We start from the raw sequence: 25,937 nt of genomic DNA, 5'->3' as shown, positions 1-25,937 counted from the left end.
TGTCTGGTTTTGAGGCCAAGACACCAAGTTATGCTAGGCAGATCCATTCAGACCTCAGAAGCTGCTCCAAATAGTCCCTCAAATTATGCATCTCCAAAACATTCCTCAGTTCTCCCCTAATTATATAAGCACTTTAGATTTTTCCCTCAAATATCTACATTTATGCTCCTGGATGCCACAACGATCCTCAAATTTGGAATATCACCTTTTCTGCCTCCTGCAAAGCCCAGTGCAGGAGATGGACTTTGAGAAAGACCATCTTTCCATATGGAGTGGGGTGTAGCACACTCGTGCTGGACTCATGTTCAGCTCACATGCAGTCACCTTCAAAGCCCTGCATACGCTAAGCTCTCCTTGGCTGGCTGCAGTCTGGGCAGGATACTCCGAATCTTCCCAGTGAGAGCAGTTCAATTCTGCACAGATTCATTAAAAATTCATGGGCAGAGACCCATTCCCATCCAGGGCACAGCAGGGCAAGTCCTGCCCTGGAGAGGAAGGCTGCCAGACTTCAATACTATTAGCTGTTTCTCAGAGCAGAGATTGCCAATGTCTCTCTGTAAATACATATTCCCGTACAAAACCAAATGGCTTTAATGGGAAAGACATAGAGAGACGTCTGCAGTCTCACATTGCAGTGTCCAGAGAGGGAGGAGAAAGAAGTTCAAGGGTAAATCCGTAGGCCAGGAGAGGGACCTGAATCAGAGTATCACCAGTCCGGGCTGCGGGAGATTTGGGTAGAAACACACGTCACTCAATGTCCCTCCTCGGAAGGCTCTTACATGAGCCCCAACTCCACAGCTACAAATGCTACCTGAAGAAGATCCCTAAATCTTTGAGAGAGCAAAGGGCTGCTTCAGAAAAACACCAAACAAAATCATCATCTCTCTAACTCCAACCTGAGACAGCGACAGATATTAGCTTAGTTTTTATGGCACATGAGAACATTTCCTTGGATGCAGCATGAACACCCACTGGTGCAAAACCATCAGTGCGAAAGCCAGTGTTTTCCACCCACCGCCAAGGTGGCTAGCAGCAAATGTTACCTCCAGGGCTCATCAATCCAAGACATGTGACTTATGAGAACTTGCTGTTCCCCAACAAAAGTCACATGTACCTTTTGAGAACTGCTTTGCTTCAGGCAGTTCTTCTGCCAGGAACAAACCTGAAAGTCTATCTTTCCTTAAAAACAAAAGGATGATATCTGCAGGATAATCATATCATAAAGCAGGACGCTAAATGCTTTAAAAACACTAATTGGACACACCGATATAAATTGCACTGCTCTAGGAAAGGCAATGTTGACTCTGAAGGCAAACCACAAAAGCAAGAGCCCTACAGCAGGCGTTAGGTGGATGAGGAGGTGGGACACGGCTGCCCCAGGAAGCAATATGCAGTGTGTACAGTCAAAATACCTGCATGTTGATCGAGTAACCTGGCCCGCCTGGTACTCAAGAAAGCAGGAGTATGGGGCAAGTGTTAGTCCAAGCCCATGTAGACTAAAGGGGGGGGGGAAATATATATATATACATATGTATGTAGGTATGTATGTATCTCTAGATAGTTTTCTCTGCTTAAAGTCCTTTTAAATGTGTTTGCTATATTATAAAACTTAAGACAGGTTGTGCTATAGCAACCCTCCCAAGCCAAATGTCCTCTTTCCCAGAGCTGGGTGCTCCCACAGAAGAAAAAACATTCCCACTGGGCAGCAACCAATCTTTACCTCTCAAAATCCTTGGGAACCGAAAAAGGTATTAGGTTCAAGTGTGTTTGCAGGCAGCTTCACAATACTTTCTTCACATACACAGAGAAAATTCTGGCTATCGTAACAAATCCCATGTCTCTGACCAGCTCCAAATTAAAGAAAAAAAAACACCCCACTCCAAATAACAAAAGAATCCCAAAGACAGTGAAGTCTTTAATTCCCCTCCTCAATCCCAGACCCAAATGAAATGTGCAATTAGAATTATTTGTCATAAAGTCCTACTGTAAGGCATGGTTATCCCCAAGATTAAATCTGGTGGAGGAGTTGTTATGAAACCCAGAGGAAATAGGCAACTTCATCCAGGTCAACGGGATAGTCTGTGAGCAGCACCGGCGTCTTCTCAAACAGCTCCCCCTTGTAGCTGCGCCATTTGCCCGCCGGCAGGTAGACGTCGCGCTCCTGCTTGCCCATCTCCAGCACGGGGGCCACCATGAGGGTGTCCCCGATGAGGAACTGGGAGTCGATTTTGTGAGCGGCCTCGTCGCGGGGAGAGATCCACCAAATGGGCCGGATGATGGGGTCGCCCGTGTCCGTGACCTCCCCGGCCAGCTCCAGCAGCAGCGGGGCCACCAGCGACTCGTGCAGCTCCGTGAACTTCTGCGCAATCTCCACCACCTCCTTGTCGTAGAGCCAGGGCGGGATGGAGAACTGCATGGAGGGCATGAAGGCTGACAGCTCCAGCCACCGGATGTAGAGCTCCCGGTCTGGGATCTCCACTGCACCCTCCGTCTTGTTGGGGAAAAAATTCCCCCCGATCATGTCAGCAGAAATGAAAGGGTAACCCAGCATGCTAATGGTGAGCACCGTGGGGATGAGGGACTTGAGGCCGAGCTCGTAGCCCCATACGGAGTCGCGGTCAATGATGCGGAAGAAGCAGGAGATGTTCTGCGACTGGTAGCCCACCCGCACCTCGGCCAGCTCGTAGAAGGGGATGGCCATCTCCGTGTAGCGCCTCGACCAGATGCTGGGGTCCGACAGCGGCCGGAAGGTGCTGAACTGCTTGGGTAGGTAGCTAGTCTCGCCAGCATCAAACTTGAAGGACGAGATGCCGTACTTGTGGCGGAGCTGCCGCAGGTGGCTCTGGAACCAGTCCCGGGCCGCCGGGTTGGTGAAGTCCAGGATGGCCCCAATGCCGTTCCACCACTCCACCATGGCTGGTAGCCGTCCCGATGGTTCCTTGATGAACAGCTGGCGCTCGATCCCCACCCCAAAATTGGAGGAATTGTAGTTTATGAAGGGATGAGTCCACAGGGTCACCTTAAAGCCATCCTCCCTCAGTTTTGTGAACATCTCGGTCACATTGGGGAACTTGATGGGGTCAAAGTCAAAGTCCCCGTATGCTTGTGTGTACGTGTCATCGATTTCAATGTGACTGCAGTTAAAACGGTACTTCTTAATCTTTTCTGCAAATCTCAAGAGTTTATCCTGGTCAATATCATTTTTGTACAGGGCCCAGGTGGACCAGATGGGGTAGCGAAAGGCATTTTCGGAAGGGATCTTGGAGGGCTTATTGAAGTACCGGCGCACCATGTACTTGTGGATGGAGGTGACGTCCGAGCCCACGCACACGCGGTAGCTCAGCTCGGGGAAAGGCTGCTGCCCCGGCGGGGGCTTGTAGGGCGAATCCTTGTAGCGGGCCTGGAAGAAGAGGGTGCGCTCTGTGGCGTTGAAGCCCAGGTGGAAGGGTACGGAGTCATTGATCTTGATGGCCGCCGCTTTGGACGAGAGCCAGTAGCGCTCCAGGATGCCCCCAAAGCTGTCCCGGAAGGAGTAGACGTCGCTCGTCACGTAGGGCACGGGCTCCTGGTAGCCCGCGAGGCGGATGGGCCAGTGCTGGGTGCTCATCTCCGAGCCCCCGTACCAGTGGGCGTCCTCCCAGAACATGGTGTGCTCCACCGCCGGGCCGGCCGCAAACTCCTCCCAGCGCACGCGGTAGCACATCACCGTGTCCTTGGGCTTCACCGTCTGGATGAAGAAGTTCAGCGGCCCCCTGTCCGACCGCGTGCAGCTCAAAATCTCTCCCTCCTTGGAGCACGACTCCAGGTCGAGGCTCCCCGACCGGAAGGCCAGGCGGAAAACCACCTCTCCGTTCTGGTTCTTGATGACAAACCCGTCCGCACGCAGGTCCATCAGCTCCGTCTTCAGTCGCTCTGCCTTCCGCAGGGACACTGTGTAGTAGCACCAGGCCACCACGGCAGCAATGAAGAGGATGAGGCCGAGCACGATGGCCCCGAGCATGGGCTTCAGCTCCTTGGAGGGCTTCTGCTTCACCGGGGTGAAGTTTTCAGGCAGGAAGGTGTACATTATGCTGTTTTTCTCTAGTGCTTTGTGCAAAGAAGAAGGAAGAAAGATGTCTTTGCAGGAAGTCCTGTGGCTCAGAGACTGCTAGTTTTCTGCTCTATGGAGCTGATGTTCTTAGGCTCTCAAGAGAGGAAAATGGGCCATTAGGAGCGTTCCCACCGCCACTGTGTCCCTAAGCACCAGTCTCTGAAAAAGAAGAAGGCTATAAATAGTCTCTGAAAATTCTCAGAATCAAAGGATCACTTGTCGTCTCCTTCCCATCTCAATTTCAATAGCTCCACATGGCTTCCGACCATTGGGACGCAATGTGCCAGGTGCTGTATGTGTAACAGCAAACACTGTCTCAACACACTCCCAGGGAGACAACATAAACGGACAACAGCCTGACCGCCTCATGCACAGAAGAACCCTAACACCATAAGTGCCAAACCATTGCCTTAATTATTCTGGGAGAGGAGGAACAAGATCCAGCAAGGAGGGAATCATCAGTGGTTGGACAGGGAGGGGAGACAGGGCAGGGGCAGGAGGTGGCAAGGTGAAGAGGCTGAGCAGGAGCAGGGCTGGTGCACAAAGCGTCTTTTAACAGACAGGGCTAATTAACAGCCATAGGAGATACTGTGTAACGAAATCCAGCTGCTGATCCTAATTTTAATCGGTTTGTCTCCTTGGCAGCTTTAATCCAGATCATCTACTGCGCCGTTCCCTCCCTGTCCTGCGCCTGCCCCAGCTGCTCCAGCTCAGGCTCGCACCCAAGGACATTTTGCAGCGAAGGTGGATGAACCCCAGTTTTTCTGCATCCCAACGGAGCTGGGATACACAGGCAACCTGCGGCCGGCCCCGGGGCACGCAGGGGTTGCGCTGTGCAGCAAAGCGGGGATGCAGGAGCTCTCTCAGCCCGGGTACCAGCAGCCTCGCACCGGAGGAGAGCGGCTCGCTCTTGCCACGCATGCAAATCCCTGCAACGGCTCCCCGCGGGCAGGCAAAAGATTAATTTTGTTGGGGGGGGGGGGGGGGAAGGAGGGTCTGGGGGGAGGAAGTGTCCAAAGGGCTTTTCCTACGGGACAGCCAAGCCTCAGCCGGCTGCAGTTCGGCTCCAGCCCGCGCAGCCCCCGGGAACAAGGCGGCTTATAAAGCCAGCGCGGCTACGCCAAGATCCGGACGGATTTTTCTTGGCTGCGGGCTCGCTCGGCCCAGCCAAGCACAGCGCTGGGACGGACAGAGGCGAAAAGTAAAGTAAGGACACGGGAAAGCGAGAAACAAAACTCCACGGAGGAGGAGCAGAGGGAAGGAGAGAAGCTGCAGAGGAGCAGGCGCCCGGGTACCTGCATAACGCCAGGCAAACCAGAGGGAAAAAACCCTCTTTTCAGGCAACAGCAGAGTGGGCTGCAGTGATTTCCTCTAGGCAAGGGGCCAGCTTGTTTTCGAAAGAAGAGAAAAAGCATCCTAGCACAAAAATACGATTTCTCCTGGTGCCTCATCCAAGTTGAACACCTTCCCCGCTGCACTCATTGCAAGAGCGCATTTTCCTCCGCACCTTGAACTGATCCTTTTCCCAGGAAAAAAATAAAATACAAGATAATAAAAAATAATAGAAAAAGCAGGCAACAAAGCTGAAATCTGTTTCTTCCCCCAGTTTCTGTGAAATCTATTTATTTCCTCCCTCGGCTCGAGCCAAGGCGCTGCCGAGCCGCGCCGCGGAGGCGCCTCGGCCCCGCTCAGCTCCGCCGTTGGATCCAGCCGCCCCGGGAGCCTCCAGGCCGGCGGTCGTGGGTGAAGCGACCGCGCACGTATCGGCAGCACCAGCTCATTTGAATCTTGCCAGGCCGCCGGTCGCTTTAAACGGGAATAGGACGCGATTAGCCTAAAGGAGCGATGGGTCTCGCTGGACGACTTGCAGCACGGCCAAGCGCCGCCGAGCCCTGGGAGCTCGGGCACGGCCAGAGGCTCTAAACATGTAGGTTTAACCGAAATGTGGTCCCTCCCTCTCCGGCCTGGAAATTCCTGGGATGCCGGCAGGAGCGAGAGGCGAACAGCCACGGCGAGCGGAGACGGGCCGCCGGCTACCGCCGCTCGAGGAAGGGAAAGGTTTTCACCCAAGGCAGAGAAAATAAAACACGACCGATTCCCCCGCCGGCCTCCGTGGTCGGGAAAAGATTGTTTTTCCAAGCTCTCGCATCTTCAGACAAAAAAAAAAAAAAAAAAAAAGAAACAAACAGGGCTTTCTCGCCTCACTCCCAGGCGAGTGTTGAGGCGCGAGATCCTGCCGCCTCTCCCCGCAGCGCCGGGGCCGGCCACGTCCTCGGCTCCCCGTACCGCGGCCGAGCGCCGGGGGCTCAGCGGGTTTCGCCCTCCCTTCCAGCAGACCCGTTTATTATTTATGAGCGGCTTTGAAGCCGACCTATTTTTAGGCGGTTTCTTTCCTTCGCGCCCGCCGCAGGCCAGCGCTGCTGACGTACGAGAAAGGGCTGCTGCCGCCCCGGCAGGGACAGGGGGGCGCGAGGACGAGGGCGGCCGGGCGCCGGCATCCCGCGTCCCCGGGAGAGCGCGCCTCCTGCAAAGCCCGCGGCCGCTTTCCGCTTCCCTTCGGCGCACAAACGTTATTCTGCTCCGCGACAGCTCTCCGGCGACCTTTTAAGTCGCCTTCGGAAGCGGTGGGCGCCGAAGCCTGGCGACTCGCCACGGCTTCCCAGCCGGCCCGAGACGAAGCTGCTTCTCCCCGTGTCGCAGCTTTTCGTCCTAAAGCGAAACATCTGAGTGGGGCGCATGTTGGGGAGTAAAAATAAAAATCCATTGCAGGGCCCATTCTATTTTTTGCCGGTACCATTGCTAAACACAGGCTGTGAGAGCGACAGCACCACTAACCCCAGCACCTTCGCAATTAGGTCGCTCCTCTAAAGAGGGTCAATGACGTTCGGCTGATCTTTCTCGCCCGCGTCGGCTCCGCTCCAGGATCCGAACTCTCGCTCAGACCTCGGGGAAGCTCACGAGATCCCATAGCGGGATGCTGAGAAACCGTCCACCCCGGTGCCAGCAGCGGCTGCCTCCTCCCCAAATATTCTGGCAGGAGTCGAGCTAGCAAAACACCGCAGCTTTGGCCATCGGGCATCGCCCAGCCCATAAAAGAGCAAGGAAGGGAAATGACAACTCCGGCAAAGCTCTGCGGGAAGGAAGCCCTTGAGCGCCGGGCTCGTGCCGTGCCTTTCCCGGCGGAAGGGCTCCGTGCGGGATGCCGCCTTCGGGCCTGAACGCGGCAGCAGATCCTTCCAACTGCCCCGCTGGCGGCTGCGCCGGCTGGGAGGCACCTCATCCCTTCGTTCCCTTCTTCTCCAGCTTCCAAGACAAACCGGCCGGGGCCCTGCAGGACGCCGGGGCCCTGCAGGACGCCAGGTCCAACCCACGTCCCGCAGTCTTGACCCCGTGGCTCCTGGCCCAAATTCTACCTCTGGCGTTTCGCTTGCTGCCAGCGAGTCTGAAGCCTCAGAAGGGCTCAGCCCACCAAAGAGCACTCGGCCCGTCCGAGCACGTTAAGTAAAACGCCCTGATTCAGGTTTTTGGAGAGCTCAGCGTTGTGGACGCTGAGGCACGCTGAAACCTGAGCCCATCTGAACACCAGAGCATAATAACATGATACGGGGAAGCAGAAGGAACCTAAGCACAGCCCTTCCCTGCTGCAGCTTGCAATTTTCCAGCCACCGAGCCACCAAAAAATTCCAGGTCCTTCTAGCTCCAGAAAGCGGCTGATGCCTCCAGGAGCCCGGCTGGCAGCTCGGCACCCCGAGTTGCCACCTGTACCCCGTGGTGCCGGGGATGTGGGACACCCTGGGGCCGCATGCGATAACGAGCCCGTTAAAATCCTCACCGGCAGCTATTCCTCGTGTGGACCCAGCCTGGGAGACGCCACCTCCGACTCGGACCCTCCGCGGGGCGGCGGACGCCCGCTCGGGCCCCGCGGACGCGCGGGGATCGCGAGGCGCCTCCGAGCAGCGCGACGGGCAGCGGGGAGGGAGCGCGGGGGGATCGGGGCTCTCCCGGGCGGGGGCGGCCGCTCTCCGCCGCTGGGGCCGCCCCGGGGGCGGGGGGGGCGGGAGGGGGGGCGCACCCGGCGCGGCAGCGCGCAACCTGCTGCGTGACCCGCTCCGCTGAGGAAGTTTTCGCCGGCAAAACATCCGTCGGGGGGGACGAGCTGCCGCCGGCCCTTCCCGGCGGAGCCTCCTCGCCGGGCTCCGCCAGCCCTCTCGGGACGGTGACGCTCCCGGCGGCGGCCGCGGGGGAACCAGCCCGGCTCCGACCTGCCGGAGCGCGGAGCGCAGCCGAGCCGCGAAGCCGCCACTCACCGGCCCCGGCCCCGGGCCCCGGCCCCGGCCCCGGCCCCGGCCGCGGGCTGCGCGCAGCGGGGCTCCGCGCTCCCGCACCGGCTGCGCGGGGCCCGCCCGCCCGCAGCGGCCCCGGCACTGCGCGCAGCAGCCCGGCCCGGCCCCCGGCCCGGCCCCCGGGCCAGCCCCGGCCCGCCCCGGCCCGGCCCAGCCCCGCCCAGCCCCGGCGCGGCGCGCCCCGCTGGGAGATGTAGTCCGGGCCGGGCCGCCGCGGCCGCGGAGGGGCCCGAGCATCGATGGGGCTGCGCTCGGGGCACCGGGGTTGGTGCCAGTGGGGCTGCGCTGGGGGCTCCAGGGCTAGCACCGATGGGGCTGCGCTGGGGCACCGGGCTGGCACCGATGGGGCTGCGCTGGGGGCTCCAGGGCTGGCACCGATGGGGCTGCGCTGGGGCACCGGGCTGGCACCGATGGGGCTGGCCAGGGACACAGCAAAGTTTGTGCCTGGGGCCGTTCTGGGGGCTGGCAGTGATGGGGCTCTGCGGGATGCTCTGGGTCCTGGCCGCAGGCGGCTGATGGGGGGTTTCCCTGCGCCCCACTCCCCGGCGTCCCGGCATGTGTAGCCTCCCCGAGCGGGATCACGGTGCCCTTGGGATGAGCATCCCGCTGGCCGAGGCTGCAGCGTCGCGGCGGTGCCACCCTCGGGCACCGCGGTCCTGCCCCCCCGGGCTGAGCCTGGGAAATCCCTCTTTCCTGCAGGACCCTGTGCCCTGGCTGCAGCAGGGCCATGGGCCACTCTCGAGTTAAAAGATCATCTAACTTTTCCCGTGGGGTTTTGCCTTGCACCGTGCCAGGGCTGCGGGGCAGATGGTTGGGGCATCACGCCGGCTGCAGGACCTGGTCACACGAGCTCCCCTGCAGCAGGGGACATGGGGCGCTTCTTCGCTAGCCAAGCCCTGGGGGGGGGGGGACTGGTCATCTGCGGTGTGCGCAGAAAGCTGTATTGCCCGCTGGGGCTGGGCTGCCAGGTCTTGAGTTCAGAAGAGCATTTCGTGCTGCTCATTAATTACGTGCTGCTTTCACCTCCCTCCTTATTTAGGCTGTTTCGGCGCACGGGATCCCAGATGGATGGCAGCTCTTCCTGGGTAACTTGGCAAAAGAAAGCTCGTCTTAAGGAGCCTGGAGCAAAGTGGACAACGTGGGTATCAGTGAGTATTTCTGGCTGTTGGGCTCTGAAAGATTTTTCTCACCCACTTTCTTGGTCTCTGGCTTGCAGATGGTGGCAGGGTACCAACCCCCTGGGTCTGGTACAGGTGCAGACGAAGCCAGCGGTTGCTAAATTTTACTCCCTCCACCCGAGGGACTTTGCAGGCCTATTGGAAAGGACCAGATGGGTTTTCTTGCTGTAGGGAAGAGGCGTTTGCTCAGTAAAACCAGCCCCTGCAAGCGGCATCCTCTCAGCAGGCAAAGCATCGCGCTGAACTTATGCCTAACTCGGGTGATGGCGCGGCCAGGTCTCCTCGCCTGGCGCAGGGCAGCACCGCGGCGGTGTGCGGAGCTCTGGGAAGGGGCCGTGGGAGGGTGCTGCCGAGCTGTGGCCGGCCGGGTGGCCGGCGGCTCCCCATCCCTCCTGCTGGCACAGCGGCCCCTGCCCGGCCGACCGAGAAGGGGGACGTCTCGCAGCCGTGGCGCGGGAGAGGTTGCCCTAAGCAGTTTTAATGGAAGCTGGTCTCTGCTCTTCAGCAGCACAGCGGAGCCGAGCAGGACTCGGACACAAACTCGGGATGGATGGTGTAGCTGCCCCTCTGGACTCCTCCAGCCCTCCCGAAGTGGCTCGTGTCCCACCTAGGAGAGGAGATAAATACGGTGTTTTCAGCTGCACAAAGCAAGAAACCGCAGTGAGGAAGGAGAGCGGAAAGTCTGTTCCTGGCTGCCGGCACCCAGGGCCAGGCAGGGCCCGGGCAGGTGGCCTGGAGCTTGGCGTCCCCAGCGCTGCGATGTCACCTAGCAGGTCTCTGGGAACGCGTGCCCTTCCCTGCCCGCTCGTTCTCCTAAAAGCGGGATTCCCGGAGCTGGACAGGTGCAATTCGAAGCAGAGACGATGGTGGGAAGTGCGTGGGCCCGCGGTGGGGAGCCTGGCACTCCCCGTCCCTTGTCACCTTCTGCTTTTAGTTCCCGGTCTCGCGACCGTAAAGCCGGTGGGACCGCGCGGGGTTGGCGCTGCGGCCGAGCCGCCGGCGCTGGCCGGGGCTAGGGAGCCTCCCCCGCGCCCCGGCCGCCCCGGCGCGTACTTAGGGCTCGTATACAGGCAGGATGGCAGCGGGTCGCACGAAAGCGCACAGCACGGTGCTCCGCGGCTCGACTTGCAGCACGGGATATTCCTGCAAGAGGCGGACGGAGGGGGCAGCGTTAGTGGCGCCGGTGCGTTACGCCGCGGGCGGTTGCCTTGAGCGGCGCCGCGGCCCTCCCGGGGGCACCGAGGAAGAGGAGGGTGGCGCCCGGCCCGCCCCCCTCCCAACCTTACAGCCCTCTCCGCTAGCGGCTGCAGGTGCCGGCTGGCGGCCAGGCCCCCGTCGCAGTAGTAGTCCATCCCGCGCAGGCAGTAGTGGCGCCCGGAGCAGGGGCTGCAGTAGCCCTGGAAGGGTCTCGTGGGCACCGCGGCGTGGGCGGGCGGCAGCGAGGGCAGCTGGGGCGCCCACGGGCCGTCGAGCGCCGCCGCCTGCCTCTCTGCAAGCGGAGGGGGGAGGCTGAGCGTAGGCGGCTGCCGGCCGGGACAGCGGGCAAACGCCGGGGGTTTGGGGGGGCACCGCTCACCGCGGCCGGGCGGCTGCTCGGGCTCCGGCGGGTAGCGCGCGGGCCCGCTGCGCCCCAGCGCCTCCGGCTTCGCCTCCTGCAAGGCGAGAGGGTTGCGGCAGCCCCGGGGCCGGCTGGCGGCGGGCTGCTCGGCGCCGGAGCAGGCGCACGCGCCCCGGGGCGCCGGACGTCCCCACCTTGGGGGGCAGGCGAGGGAGGTAGCTGGTGTATTTGTTCCAGGCGGCGCTGTCGTAGGGGCCCGTCCGCCAGGTGACGAATCTGTCCTCGTTGATGAAAACCGGGTTGTAGCTCTCTGCAAAGCGAAGGCCTTGCTCCGGCATCCCGCCTCACCCGGGCGCCCAGCGGCACTGGGAGCAGGTGGCCTCGGAGAGCGGGGCCTCCCGGCGGGGAGGGGGACGGCGCCAAACCTTCCTGCCTGGTCACCCAGTACTTCTCGGGCTGGTAGGCAGTGGGGACGACGGCGTCCCTGTAGGCGAGCTCCCGCACCGCCGCCTTCACCAGCTGCTCCTGCTGACCCGGGCCCGGCGGGCTGGGCACCCGCGGCACCGCCAGTCCCTGGAGGTGGCCCCCCCCCGGTGAAGCTGGCTGTCGGCCCAGCTCTGAGCCGGGAGCTGCCTGGAGCTGCCCTAAGAGCAGCACGGCTGGCGCCCCGGGGAGGGCACCGTGCGGCCCCCCCCCCAGCGGAGCCCAGCCTCGGGGGCAGCTCCCGGGGCAACCAGGCCTGCCCCCCCATCACCCTCCTTCCACCCAACAAACCCGGGCTGAGCCACGGCACTGCCGCAATTTCCCCTTCCTTTGTGTCCGTGGCCTCTGAGTACTCTGAAACCTACTGATGGATGGGGCTGATGCGCAGGAGCTCAGCACAGCAGCCGCCTGCCCCAGGAGCCCCAAGCTTGGAGGAGGCACCAAACCCGGAGGGAAGGTAGACTGGGAGCACCGGAGCTCCGCGAAAGGCGAAACGGGGCACAAGTGGGAGGGGGCGGACGAGCCGCGCGCGCTGGTCAGGGCAGAACCCCCCCCCGCGGTGGGGGGGGGGGAGGAGCTGTGGGTGCTGCCTGCTCCTGGGCACTTACCTTGGTCACAAACTTGTTTTCCTTCCAGAGCAGCGTCGGAGGCTCCTGGAAAGCCTTTTTCACGGAGCTGGGCGGCCGGTAGGAGTCCGTGTAGGTGCTCACGGGCATCTTGGTCTCTTGGGCAAAGAGGAACATGGTGCCGCGGGGTGGCGGCTGCGCCGCAGTCCTGGCGGGTGCCGGGCGCGCGGCGCCTGCCCAGGGTGCTGCCGCGTGGGGCTGGGGTCGCCCGCCGGGGCTCCCCCCGGGTTGGGGGGGTGGCGCTTACGTCATCGGTGAGGTCATAGTGTGGGAGCCGGGGGTGGGGTGGGTGGGTGAGGGGACTCGGGTCACCCCCTGCCCCGCGCCCGTCCCGCGGGACGCTCCGGGTGGCCGCGACGGGAGGCGGTTTGGGCCCCCGCTGGTGGGAGATGGCTCTGCTCCGGGCGGGCGTCCCCGATCCCGGGCTGTGCCGCTGCCGCCGGGGCAGGGCTCCAGGTCTGGATCTCCTGCAGCATCGCTGCCAGCGTCCGGGTCGTCTCACCTATCTTAACCCCATCGGGACGTCCAGGCCGTGCAATCAGAGCCAGGGCAAAAGCGAGGAAGCGAACGGTGGCCAAAGGCTGGGAACCAGAGCTGCGCCACGCCGCTAGAGCCGCGTCTCGGCTTCTTTTGGGTTCTGGGGTTAGTTGCAGTGAACTCACGAGCCCATCGTTTGTCAAATGTGAGAATTTATTAAAGACAAGAGGTCATAACAAAGCTAACAGTATAGTACAACTAGAAACAAAATTGAAAATATCATCAGCAGGTGACCTCGTGCTCAGCCCGGCTTGGTGGGTGACAAGGCGCCCAGTAGTGGGGAAGGGCTCCCCAGCGCCGAGATGTCCGTGCTGTGGGTCTGCGGTGCCACTTCTGCTTTGTCTGCCCTTGTCAGCCATGGGGTCTGTGGGGAGTGTGCCCCCCGGCTGCAGCAACCGCACAGCGTGGTGGCACCAGCCATGGTGCACGTGGGGTCTGTTAACTCCGGGGTCTCCCAGAGGAAACCCCTCTTCTGTGAGCTGCATGATCCAGAGTCCCATGCTTGCCTGTGGGGTCAAGACACTAGACCCATACGGGCTGGGGAGCAGCAGCAGGCATGGGTCACCCCCCAGCCGAGATCCTGCTGCACGCTCTGAGGTCGCTCGCGGACGTACGCCAGGGCCCAGCTGGCCCCACAGACCTGGGTTCTGATGCTTCGTGTTTCCTGAGGTTTGGGTTAGTAATGGGTCGGTAACGGCACCCTTACGCTGTGCTGTCTCGGAGCCCCGTTCTGCTCCTGGGCTCTGGCCCCATGAGGGCTCTCAGCAGCTCAAACCAGCTGTCGCCACGTTTTGGGGGATGGCTGAGGTGGACCCACGTCCATCTCCAGGAGGTAGATGCCAAACTGCCCCCGAGATGGGCTGCCAAGCCCTGCTTGTTTGCTTGGGCCGCCAGGGTGCCAGCTCCCTCGGGGTGCCGGCCCACCCGGGACACCCAGACACCTCCAGCCAAACGTGACTAATGCGCCGTCAGAGGCGAAAGGAAGAAAATAAACTGCTGTTGATTTCACACCCTGCTGGCCTCCAGCAACCCAAGCTCGGCTCTCTGCAAGCCCCATCCCCTCCTGCAAGCCCTTCCCAGCCCACTGCCCGCACCCGCCCTGCCCTTGGCAGTGCGGAGACAGCCCCTCGGAGCGCGGGAAAGGGGGTCCGAGCAGGAACTGCCCCTCTCTCCCGCCTTCACCCCCCAGCCAGCTGCAGCAGCCTCTCCATCGTATTTGGTGGCCCCATGGCAACTTCTCCAGCACGAGCAGTCCTCACTGCCACCTTCCCCTTCGGGCAGCGTGAGAGTGGCAGAGGGACCCCGTGATTTGCTCTTACACAGGGGTTTGCTTTAGTTAACTAGAAAGCAAGCAGAAGTGGAGGGTACTGAGACATCCATGGCACTGCTGCGGCTCCCTCCGGGGTCCTGGGACCACTGCCCAGCTCCTTCATTTGTCATTGGTGGCCCTAGGTCATCCACGGATGAGCTGAAGGAAAATGTAGCAAAGCAACAGCGTGGGAGGAGAGCCAAGGAGAAATGCAGCAGTATTGACCCTTTTCTGTGCTACTCTCCCCAGCTGTCAGACAAATCCACGCAAAGGTGGCTCAAGCTCACTAATGCAGATTGATGAGATCTTAAACACATGTTTAGGCTGAATTTTATCCTAAAAATGTTATTGCTTGAGGAAAGCACCCAGCGGGAGAGATCCCCTGATGCTGCTCAGCCAAGACACAGTCTAGCCTCTCCCTCCAGGCTGTATCACTGCGGGGAGAGCTGGTCGCCTGCACTGGGGTTGCCAGCAGTCTTGAACCTCAACTGAAGCTGCTTATGAAGCGCTGCTGCTGGCCTCTGAAAGGGCCTGACATCTCCCAGTTTGTTTCTACAGAAGGCCCTTAAACCAGCCAGGGCTGGCAGAAGCCTCAAACCTGGCTTTCTGGCTGTGTTCCCTTGCTAAAATTCATCCTCTGCTTCAGACATAGGGCTTAACACAGTACAGTCTTGCTTTAGTTAAACAGTAAGGTATTGGACTGCAGAATCAGCGCTCAGGTCTTGTACCGATGGCTTTGAGGGTTAGAAATGGCTGCAAAGCAGAACGGGTTGTTTTACCTGTCGGCGGTGTATAGATCCATTGCTTCTTGCTGCCTCTGTTACTCTTTGGAGGAAAGATGCAGCTCAGTTGCAAGGATGGAGTCCAACACCCGGCCCCCACAGTCCTGCAGAGGATTTGTTCCCCAATGCTGGGGGTAGCCATGGCAGCTTTAACTGTGCCCTGTGGACCAGGTCCACACCAGTTGCTTTTCCTGGGCACAGATAGGCTGCTTTTGACCACGGCATGAAGACTGACCAAATCTAGCACCATTTCTTCCCCATACAATAAGAAAGCCCCCTCCCAGCTTTAGCATATGTAACCTACTACTTCGTTGCTTAAGGGCAGGCAGCAGACCATGACTGCCCCTGCAAACACAACACATCAACCAAGGGTGTCTCCGGGAAAGGATTTTTCTTCTGTGCTATTTCCCCATGCAGAGAGGGAGTGCGCATGTGAGGGCAGGGCTGGTCTCTAAAGCCCTTCTTTTTCCAAGAGGGCTCCAGCGATCACCCCACTGACAGACCATCTCTCTGCCCCCCATTGGTCCCAGGATCTCCTCCAGGAGAGGTCTTGTCTTCCTCGAGCTGGAGCTGGGGGCCCAAGTGAAGGCCATCAGTGCAAAACCTTGTGTTTAAGCATCTCCCTGGATTCTGCTCTGCCAGCGCCTCCTGGGGTGGGGATGGCCAGAGCAGTGTCCGATCTGCAGCTCTCTCCATTCCTTCCTCCATTCCCTGATTTCAGTATCAGCGACTGCTGGGGCCTCAGATGCAAAGCCACAGTTCGTACCCTCTCATCCCTCCTTTCAGTCCGCTCCAATGACAAAGGCTGGCAGGCTGGTTTTCATATGTATGCTTTTTAATATCATTAGTTCTGTTACACTACACACAACCAGTAACAATGATAAATACTGCAATGGAAATGTTAAAAAAAATATTATACATGTTTCATGTTTTTCAAAAAAACCCACATTTTTAAAATAAATTAATGCATAAAACTGATGGTAGAAAAAAATACAAACAAAACAAACCACAACACAACTGATCTGTTTAAGGCAATACTCTACGCGGACGGGAACAGAAGTACAACAGTGTGCTACATGTTCTGAATGAGAAAGAAAAATTAAAACCTTTACCAGATGCAAATTGATGCTTCAGGAGTGAAAAAAAACACCCCCAAACCAGATAATAAAACCAATGGCCAAGTTAAGTGCGGCATTAATGCACTCCGCATGTCAAATGATTAGCAGGTTCCTAACATGGACTAAGGTCAAGCTACAACAAATTTATCTTCCTAATTAAAAGGTTATTCAGGTCAAATCCTATGTTTAACTCTACTTTGCATTTGGCTGTTTCAGCTATGTTTCACTATATGCAAGGACAGTTGAAAATACATCTCCTGCTCTGAGATTTACGCAAAGGTCAGGAGGTCTCTCCGCCAAAAAGACATTTTCATTAAACATATCCAAAAAGGATCTCGCTTCCAGTGACCCACAAATGCCTCCTGTCATCCTCTCCCCTGGGGCACCACATACCGCATGGTGAAAGGAGACCTTGGAAACATTTACTTGGGTTTAGTTTTCTTCAAGCTGAGGACACAAAACGGAAGTTCAAATTTGATCTGGACCTGTCTGCCAGTAATCGTGAACTGGTGCCAGTGACACTGCTGAAAGCACAACCAGCTCTTTGTGGTAAGGGAGAAATCCGATCTGTATCCAGGCTCTGGATACATTTAGCCATGAAAGTCAGTGTGAAGCTCCATGCCTGCCCAAGCAGCCAGTCAACCCCAAATATTAATGCAGCCCCTAACTTGGCCACTGGGAAGTGGACAATAATTGTAATGCTAAAAAAATGTTCTCCTCTCCCTCCAAAAAGAAAAGAAAAGGGATAGTAGCCACTTCCCCCAGTGGATTCCCATCAGCTGCCACATATGCAAGATGGGCAGTGCCAGATCTCACCAACATTGACCCAGTACATTCCCAGTAAGGTGCACGGCTGCTAGGTGCTGCCAGGGGGCAAAGAAGCTCCTTGGGATACAAGAGCCTCCCGTACTTCCCTGCTAGAGTACTTGTGGAGGAAGCTGTGAAAGAAATCCAAGTGGAGTTACTAAAAATTACAACTTATGATGGTTAACAGTTGTCTGGACTGGCTTGGGTTTGGATGGGAGATGGGGACGCAGAACTGGGCTGAGAGCCGTTTTGGTACAACTGCCTCTGCTGCTCATCATTAGTTCATGGGGGAAAAAAAGACAACGGCTGCTTTGAAAAAAGAGGCGTGAAAGGAGGACGTGTGCAATATAACAAGGCTTGCGACCTAGAACTAACCACTGGACACAGATACCAAAGTTTACCTGTGACAACTAGTTATACTTTTATTGTTGCTGCTGCTGCTTTCCCCCTTTTGTTGTCTGATTCTTCTTTTGAGTTCGCTTGGAAAGCTGTAGCTGTTTGACGCATTCTGATTCTCCCACCCCAGTCCCCGCACAGCACAAAAGGTGACTCATCTACGGGATGCAAAAGGAGGTCTGGAAGTAACATGTTAGACGTAGATTTCTGCATGCAAGTGGCGCCTGCTTTCAGAACCCTTTAGAAAACTATTTAATGGTGATTCATTTCCTTCTTTATTAAACTGGGGGTTCAGTAACCCCAGTGGAAGGAGTAAAAATGGTTAAAAATGTGCAAAAAGGGGAAAAAAGTCTTTCTGAATTTTCTCCCCTGCAAAGACTTCATCCTTGGCAAGAGTCTTTCTTGCTGCAGAACTACGGCCCTACCAGTGCTTCTGCTTGCCTTAGAATGTGTTGCCCTGTGCAGCAAGGGGCGGCCGACAGGTCTCCCACCCCACTTCCGCCATGGGTCTCGGACCCACGAAGGCAGCACCTGGACTACTGAGAGGCAGGCCTTGGATCCCCGAGCTTGGCTCCGCAATATCGACCCTGGAAAGGTGAAGCTGGCCAGCTCGGCTTGCTGGATCAGAGACAGAGGTTTTATTCTAGTCCGGCTAACCTCCAACCACACAGCCTTGTCCCCAGCTCACTGGGGAGTTTGAAGAGAAATCCAGGTCTGCTCTGCAGCTAACCCATCATCATGTTTGTTGAATCTCCTGCTGGTCTGATGTTTGCCTTTGATTTGTCTCTGGACAGAGGTGGCTACAAGCTGGACATATCTGCTATCCCTGGCAGCTTTTCCATGCAGGAAACTGAGCAGAAAACTCTTATGAGCTGGGGAAGGACAGCAAGGTGATAGAAACCAGAATGGCTGTTGTGAAGACAGCTTGTCTAATTTTTCCAACTTTCTCTCTGGATCTGTGTTATATCTCTCAACAAACTTTGTGTCTCCTCGATCATGTGGGTTTGAGGAGGACGGGTAACAAATGGAGTCCTGGCTCTTCTGGAAGCCACTCAACCCAGACGTGAGAGGGTAGCTAGCGTGGAGAGCCATGTTGCTGGGTGAACTCACTCAGGGCAGCTGAATGGGCAACTAGGGGAGAAACGCTGCTGGGGGGGGGGGGGGAGGAGTAAACATCTCCTTGGGTACTGGGACTCATCTCAGCATGGCTTTTTTGTGGCCTTTTCTTTTCCTGGTACCTACTGTGCTGGCATTCAGTTAGGTGTTTGAGGCAGTCAAATTTTAATGAGGCCTTCTTTGTACTTTCCCCTCCCTGATGTAATCTCCTTGCCTATATCACAACTTGTTACTATGGAAATGGCTGCTTCACAGATCAGGCGTAATTAGCACGACATGCTCCCACCGATGGCAAAGACTTCTTTTGCCGAAGCAGTTTTTTTGAGGAAAAGAAGGGCTCGCACCCATCACCAGTTTCTGCTGGCAGCTGGGTCTGGGAAGCAGTGGGAAGAGCTGCTCTCCGTGGCTGCAGCAGAAAGCTGCAAGTGGTGCTGCCAGTGTCAGTGCAGCTCCGAGATGTGGTTTCCCATGCGACCCCTGAGCTCACCGCTTGTGTGGGCCACTGTGCTCTGCTCTGGGTAACCTCAATTAGCCCCTGGCCTTTGCCTTCCCAGCAAACTGTCAGAGGAGCGCTCAGCCGGACTGCATTTAGCTGCTGTGCATTTAGCACTGCCACCAGGGCTGAAGGAGGGGATGTGGCTGTAATTTTCTGGAGGCTTCCCTCAATGCAACAGCTCAGCTGTACATGACAGGAAGTTAAAATGTGTGTGCAAGCTCCTGTGAGAATTCTGCACCCTATCAGTCTGGCATTAATCTCTTGTAGCTGATGCCAGGTCCCAACTCTTCCTTTATGCTGGGCCTTCTGCCTCAGGTGTGCGTGGCTCTGTAACACAGGCAGCTTTGTCTGATGAGATGCAGTTCAAAGTTTGGAGCAATCCTTCGCACAGGGAAGCCTTGAAAGGAAGTGACAATGATGCCACATTCTCCTAGAAGCTGAAAAGCACCTTAAAATGAACATCTTCCCATGCCTTCCCGTTAGCCCCAGTAGGGTAATCCAGCTGCACTTCTGCTGTGCACTTTGCCATCTATGCAGATGTTTCTTTTGAGATACAAGAAGTCAAAAGGAAAGGTGCTGTGGTGAGTCAGCTCTAAAGGGTGACAAGGTCAAAGACAGGATAAATTCATGACAGCTCATGCTTGCTGAGCCAAGCAGCATTCAGATGACAAAGCCTATCTCATTCTAGGTAAGAGCAGTCATATCCCAGGTGTGCTTGAAGGATAAACGGAAAGTAAAAGAAGAGCCCAGGGAACACTGCTTTTTTATATTATGAAATCATTACATTAATGTTAAAAAATAAGAGCATGAAACTGCCCTGGAAATATCACAAATGAATCCTTTAATGCTCTCTTCCTTCCCATTAGTACTGACCATCTCAGTTGTAAATCCACTTGCACTCTTAAGTTCCTTAACTCTGCTAGCAGGGGATGGTGCTATTGGGCCATCAAATCTTTGCATGTTCCTTCTGGCAGCATGCAGACTGGGAAGCCAGCTGTGCAAAAGCCAGCTGCCAAATAACTGGGCAACAAATCTTTGCCAAACATCTGCCCCCAAAGCTGTTCAATCTCTCTATTAATCTCCACTCTGCAGCCTCACGGCACACGCAAGAAACATCAGAAGTGAGTAAACAGAGGGAGAGAGAGCTGTGTTGCTGTTCTTTGTAGTACTTTGAAAATATCTGTAACACTTTTACAGGATCCTTTTTGCATCTTGCTTGCAGAGCTATCTTATCAGTGGCACCTGCCACACACTTGGCAACATCCATGCAGGGTGGTGCTAGCATCCTGGGAAGGCAGGTTTCTCCCTCATGCTGCAGAAAGGCATGGACATGGAGCAGGGATGTGACCTGCCTGAGGTTACAACGAATGTACCATGTACCAACAGCAGAAAGGGACACCTGATCGCATTTCTGTGCTCTAATAGTCCAGCAGACTCTGCAATAGTATTCTGGCTGTGGTGTGTGTATCTGAAAGTGAACTTTGCTCTCTGCTGGTATCAGCACTGCACTGAGACAGATTAACTTGGACAACTGGGATCTGCCCTAGGCCAAGCCAGCACTTGGCAACCTTTCCAGTTACTACTTGTTTTTCTTTTTTTTGTCATCCTATCTGGTGCCCAGCTGGATCCTTCCTCTCTTCAAAAGCATCTTCTTTCTTTTCAGTCACATACTGGGTGCTGTACTTCCCAAGCCCCATGCACTCTTTTGTACAGCTTGCAGGCCAGTCCAAAGACAGTCCGTATGGAGAGGAAAGAATTCTGCTCAGGATTTCACACAAACGTGTCTGCCAATACATAACTGAGCAGAGCAGGTGCCTCTTTCTGGGAAAGGAGCTGAAGAGCCAAACCAGAAGCAGCCCAGTCCATCCTGTCCGTGGGCGAGCACAGCTTCCTGAAGTCCCTTCTGAAGTCCAGCAGCAGGCTTGGCTGCCTGTTTTTGCAGTTGCAAAGCATCTGCAGGCAAGATAACCAGACAAGCATGGCTGACCCAACTACCAAACATACACGTTGGGTGCGGGCATGCAGAAATGTCAGAAATGATCCAGTGCTCTTCCAAAGGTTCACATCAAGATATGTCTGATAAGATATCTTATCAGATGAGCCTTTAGGATAGTTGTCTGGACATCAGCCTTCTTCCAGACAAATCCTATAATAAAACCATCAGAAAGGCAGACTACATCATGGTACCCAGACACCTCTCTCAACACCAAGATATTCACATTCAGCTTTTCTTGAGCACAGGTATCTTGAAATAGGGAGTTTACAGACTGATAGGAGAGACAAGAGTTGAGAGCTGAGACTTGGCAGTCCAAAGCTAGCTCGCGTTCAAGGACAAAATTAAAATCTGATAGAAGGAAAGGATTCACTTACACTCAGGTAATTTGGATACTAAAATTGTAGAGGTCCTAACAAAAACCCAGCCTGGCTTTAGGGGGCATCAAATGCAAATTCTTTTGTGGAGGGCCAGTGTCAATATAAGAAGTTATCCTATTTGCGTGGTAATTTAGATGGACAGTGATGCAGCCTTTCATGCTCTGTTGTGCTCCTCCCCTTGGTATTCTGCAGGGCTTTGAACTGGAAATGGGGCCTGAGAAGACTATCTGGTTTAGTGCAAAGACTGGAACAAGGAATGATTTGCTTTCTTGCAAGTGATCTGCAGCCAGAACAGTGCCCAGAAGCTTTGTAGACTTCAGGGCTTTATAATGCTATAATAGACAGACAGGACTGCACTCTTCGCTCTCGCCTTCTCTGGGCTATGGCAGCCCAAACTGATCTAAGGAGAGCAGTGACAGAATGGCAACATATCTACACACCTTCCCAGGGAGAGTCACCACAGCCTAACCACCACTGAGGGCACAAGGAAAACTTTCCGGCTGAAGCAAAGGTCCAAATGTGAGACCAGACAGGGAAAGCCAACCCAATCTGCAGTTAATACGTCCTGCCGGGTTGTCTGTTGTATTCCACAGCGAGCCAACAAACACACCCCACAGTCATAACCTGCTTAAGGGGCTGCGGTTCAGAAGGGTTAGTGGTCCATTTTCTGTGATAGCCACATGTGCATTGCCTTAATTCATTCAGCCTTCCTGAAAACAACCCTACACAGGTAACTACTTTTCCCACCCTTTCTACTTAATTCCCCTAATAAAATATATGAACACAAAACATAGAGAGGAGAAGCCAAAAAATTGCCATTTTATGGTCCTGTACTATCATGCCAAACCAGCTATTTGTGCAACCAACTACTTCTGTGAGCAGGGAAAAACACTTGGTTTGTGCTTCTCTCTGTACTTGGGGGGAAGCACTGGCTGTAGATAATATTTAAACTCATCTCTTTCAGTCCTATATGCAATTGTAGTGTTCTCCCAGGGACCCTAAAGGGTTACGCTGAAAGCAGGTCCATATCACACAGTGCAAAGGGTTGCGGGCAACTGCAGGGCTGTAGGATTGCTTCAGGGCACGTAGCAGGCAAAAAACAGACGAGTAATAGGGGCAATAAAAGGACTTCATAGTGCTGCACTGGGCAAAGGTTATTAGGGGAGGTCTGTCCTTCAGAGGGGGGGTGTAGCCTTGGAAGACTCAGTCTCAGCATGTCTTGCTCCATCTTTCCCTGAACACAGAGATAGTGTGACAGAGACCCATGCGACCTACAATCTGCCAAGCTTTACCCTTGTAAGCAGGACACCTCGTTGTTCTAGCAGGTACGGCAAAATGCTCTGTGCTCTGGGGCAAAGGTTCTGGGGAAGATTGAGTTTGTGTAGCCTGTTTGGAAGAGACAGACACAGAAACTGGAGGATAAATAGGACAAGGAATTTGCATGGTACCAATGCTGAATTGTACAATCCTGCTTTAGGACAATGAACATTGAAAGAGAGTTGGCCATGTCCTGTAGGATTTGATTTGACCATGGGATTGCTGTTAAGTTTTGACCAGATTCCACACTTAAGAAAAAGACTCCTTAAGAAAGTTTTTTCCCCCCTTTTCTTCTCCTTAGCCTGTGTTGTGAGAGCTCTTCTTCTCCCTCCAGTCAACTGGCTAATCTCACACCTGAGCCAGCATTGGAGAGAAAAGCAGGCTCATGAAGGAAGAAGTGAAGAATTGGGGACCTGATGGTTTGTGCTTCTTAAGAAATGTTTTGGAAATATTCTTTCTTAGTGTTACCTGTGATTACAAAGGAGGAGAAATTCAAGTAAGGAGCATTCTCTTCCTAGAGAAGTTGGCAAGTTAACTAGCACTTTTGCACGGGGAAGCAGATCTGCTTAGTAAGCAACACTGCCCAATGATCTCTGTTCCCTGGGAGATAGCAAGGCCCCTGTTTTATGGAGGAGGGCAAATACAGCTTTAGTGGTCAGCCACAGTCAACTAGTGAATAGTAGAGCCCAGAGATTCCTATGTGTCTGATCTTTTGATCACACCATGTACTATACCGTGCCTTGCATGCACAGAGTTAAAAACCTGTAATGTTTAAAAACAAGCGTTTTTTCCTAATCACTAAGAGGACTTCTTAAAGACTCAACCAACTATGTGCAAATTTCAAACAGAGGATCTGCACTTTGGGGTGGAATTCAGGCTCTTTCTTGTGATGCAGAGGAATTTTGAAAGGAAATTTGCACGGGAAACTTATAATTTTCCTCACTTCTTGCCTTCACAGGATCTAAAGCAAGCACAGAAGCAAGGCAGGCAGTCCTTCATGAAAGAGCAGAAAAATACACAGTTGTGTCTGTGTCAAAGGATTTTTTCTCAACGAAAAATGCCAGCCCAATCATAACCTGAGTTCCAGGTATTCTGAAGCCAACAGTTGAAGACTGACCAGAGAGAGAGAACACATTTCCTAATTCCAGAAATGAATGTACATTCATTTGGTGAACAGTTGGTGAACTGGTAATTCAGTCCAGCAACTAATTTACCACTATGTTTCCTGATCATTCCAGCACCAAATAAACACAATCGTTCCCTACACAGGACAGTGTTCTAACACAAACAAAACTTGGTTCAGAAGAGGGAAGAGATGAGATAAACAGCAGCTTCCTCTCATGGCTTTTTTTGAGCTGAATCTGTTCATATTCTCTCTGCTGCTGAAAACTCTGTTAATGTATGCCACCACCACATAGATGCCTTCAGTGTTAACAAATCTCTTCTGTAGGCATGCAAAGACTCAGCATCAAGAGAACATAAACGTTTGAGTCCCATAGAAATGTGCTTTCTTCAACTAGCTTTTTCCATACTGACCTTCAGACTCTACAGCTTGTCCTGTTTTGGTGCAGGGCTAATTTTTTCTTTTTTGAACAAAGTTTAACATTTTTGAAAGCATATGGGTCTCACAGGAATTAAGCATAGGCTGAAGTCAGTAAATGTGACTGGAGTATCCATGAGCATGGTATTCTCCAGCAAGGACTGAATCCTAGAAGAGTTTGGATGGATTGCAGATTGAATCTGATCTGATTGATGATAATTTAATGTGGAACTAAGGGTAGACTGCATTGGTATGCGACAAGACAGTTCTAGTTAGTAGTGACTCAGAGTGAAATGCTATCTACTTGATCTCTTTGCAAGTGAAAGAATTGTGTTATGTTAGTCCTGGCTAGATCTGCCATAATATTGAATGCCCTACTCTGTTCCCATGCCTGTGCCCTGATTACGGAATAATTTTGGTTGATACAAACTGATCAGGTTTAGTGAATGAATTAAGAACTGACCTCCTTCCCTGGTTAAAAATCCCTGGCATCTCAGACTCAACTCTGATCTTGCAAATGGATTGGTTTTGTTGGGTAGGATTAACTGGAGCCCCATCTGATCCTTCCTATTCTGGAACAGACACCTTACAAATCATCTCCAGTGCCTACCAAGGAGGTATCTTTGGGCTCTTCTGCATTCATTCTCCAGACCAGTCAGTTCCGCTAGGCACTGCCTGGCACTTTGAGAAACTTCTGCTTTGTTTAACCATAGCTTAAAATAACTTATCAACCAATCATAAAATGGATTTTTTGGTTTCTCCTGGCTCCATGAACACAAAGAGGTGCACGTCCTACCATAGGAGGAAGCAATGGCTGTTAAGTTTTACAGTTATAGTGGAAAGCACTGATCACAGCCTGCCGGCCTCACTACTGGATGTGACAGGCGGTGGAGGAGGTGGCTTGGCAACACATGCAGGTAGGGTTGACCGATTTAGGGGGGATTAGGTCGAGGTCCTCGTCATCTGGGATCTCATCTAAACGGTACCCATCCTTTAGCAGCTGGATGTTCAAGTCTTGGTTGATCTGCTACAGACAAATAGACAAACAGTCAAATACTTGAGACTTCTTCCTTCTGACAGGTCGGAAGTGCAGGGAGGTCACTTATTCTGAAATACTTTTCCCTATCATTATCAACTGTTCCACCAACAGAAGAGTCCCAGGTTTTGAGCACAGATAAGGACTGCCTTCTGTTGTTCTCACTTATTCCAGAACAGGAATATCTACAGAGTGAGACATTCCAGAGCAGCTGTAGTTCTTGAAGTTAATATTCTATTTTATTCTGGAATACTGTTTCTATGAAGATGAGTCCTCATTTAAAGTAATGTAATAGTAATGATAATAAACAGGCTTGCAGCAGGACAGCCCCGCCTACAAGTTGAGGGCACTGTAGAAGTTGAAAGGGGGTAAAGTCCCTGCTGGCAGTACTTGGTTCTTTGTAGATTCAGATTCAAGTGCTGTCTAGTCACACCTGAATGAACAATGCTTTATGCAAGGGCCCAGAGAAGACCAAATCATTTGATCTGGTCTCCACTCTTGATAAAGTTTCAAAGGTATTTTGCCCAAAGAAGGGATGCAAGGGGGAAGAGCTCCCAGTGGCTTGTGTGCAGAATGGCTGCTCAGAGCTGTTGGCCAAATGTAAATTCAGATCCTATAGAAACAGTAGCCAGAGGCTGAGCTGCTAATTCCCCAGAGGGCTTGGGAATATATTCAGAGACAATACAGAGAGATTAACAAGCCTTAAGTTCCTGCCTTTTCTCCTTGAAAGGGCAGAAGTTTAGGATTGCAAGTTCTCTCTGAAATTTCTGTCTGCTTCAAGTAAACATACATTGGGTGACCCTGATCCTCCCAGGAACTGGAAACAACAGCA

The 25,937-nt window shown here is 54.4% G+C and overlaps 3 protein-coding genes across 8 annotated transcripts in view; all 3 read right to left on the bottom strand.

The window, feature by feature from the left end:
* Positions 1-1,895: 1,895 nt before the first annotated feature.
* On the bottom strand, positions 1,896-8,326 carry LOC134153618 (myogenesis-regulating glycosidase-like). Of its 2 annotated transcripts, none has more exons than XM_062599940.1 (2): positions 8,183-8,326; positions 1,896-4,249 (listed from the first exon to the last, which is right to left on the bottom strand). In XM_062599940.1, the coding sequence occupies exon 2, from the start codon at positions 4,064-4,066 to the stop codon at positions 2,030-2,032; it is 2,037 nt and encodes a 678-aa protein (XP_062455924.1). In that variant the 5' UTR covers positions 4,067-4,249; positions 8,183-8,326; the 3' UTR covers positions 1,896-2,029. The 2 variants fall into 2 exon arrangements, with proteins under 2 accessions (XP_062455924.1, XP_062455923.1); XM_062599939.1 differs by lacking the exon at positions 8,183-8,326 and adding an exon at positions 7,923-8,082.
* Positions 6,661-12,395, bottom strand: SPMIP6 (sperm microtubule inner protein 6). Its single transcript, XM_062600520.1, has 7 exons — positions 12,261-12,395; positions 11,595-11,742; positions 11,364-11,479; positions 11,188-11,263; positions 10,893-11,100; positions 10,141-10,218; positions 6,661-6,799 (listed from the first exon to the last, which is right to left on the bottom strand). The coding sequence occupies exons 1-7, from the start codon at positions 12,393-12,395 to the stop codon at positions 6,661-6,663; spliced, it is 900 nt and encodes a 299-aa protein (XP_062456504.1).
* A 3,325-nt stretch (positions 12,396-15,720) lies between these two features.
* The window catches only part of FAM219A (family with sequence similarity 219 member A), a 97,322-nt gene continuing 87,105 nt past the window's right edge, over positions 15,721-25,937 (bottom strand). For 2 of the 5 annotated variants that reach the window (XM_062599037.1, XM_062599033.1), the window contains exon 6: positions 15,721-25,096. In XM_062599037.1, the coding sequence (XP_062455021.1) occupies positions 24,938-25,096 (159 nt within the window). In that variant the 3' untranslated portion in view covers positions 15,721-24,937. The remainder of the gene's footprint in view (positions 25,097-25,937) is intronic. The other 3 variants (XR_009961119.1, XM_062599035.1, XM_062599036.1) reach the window with 3 other exon arrangements.

The sequence above is a fragment of the Rhea pennata genome, chromosome Z, assembly GCF_028389875.1.
Source record: "Rhea pennata isolate bPtePen1 chromosome Z, bPtePen1.pri, whole genome shotgun sequence".
In the NCBI taxonomy this organism is placed as follows: Eukaryota; Metazoa; Chordata; class Aves; order Rheiformes; family Rheidae; genus Rhea; species Rhea pennata.
Note: the sequence above shows the minus strand (reverse complement) of the source record. Positions and strands in the feature narration are given on the sequence as shown.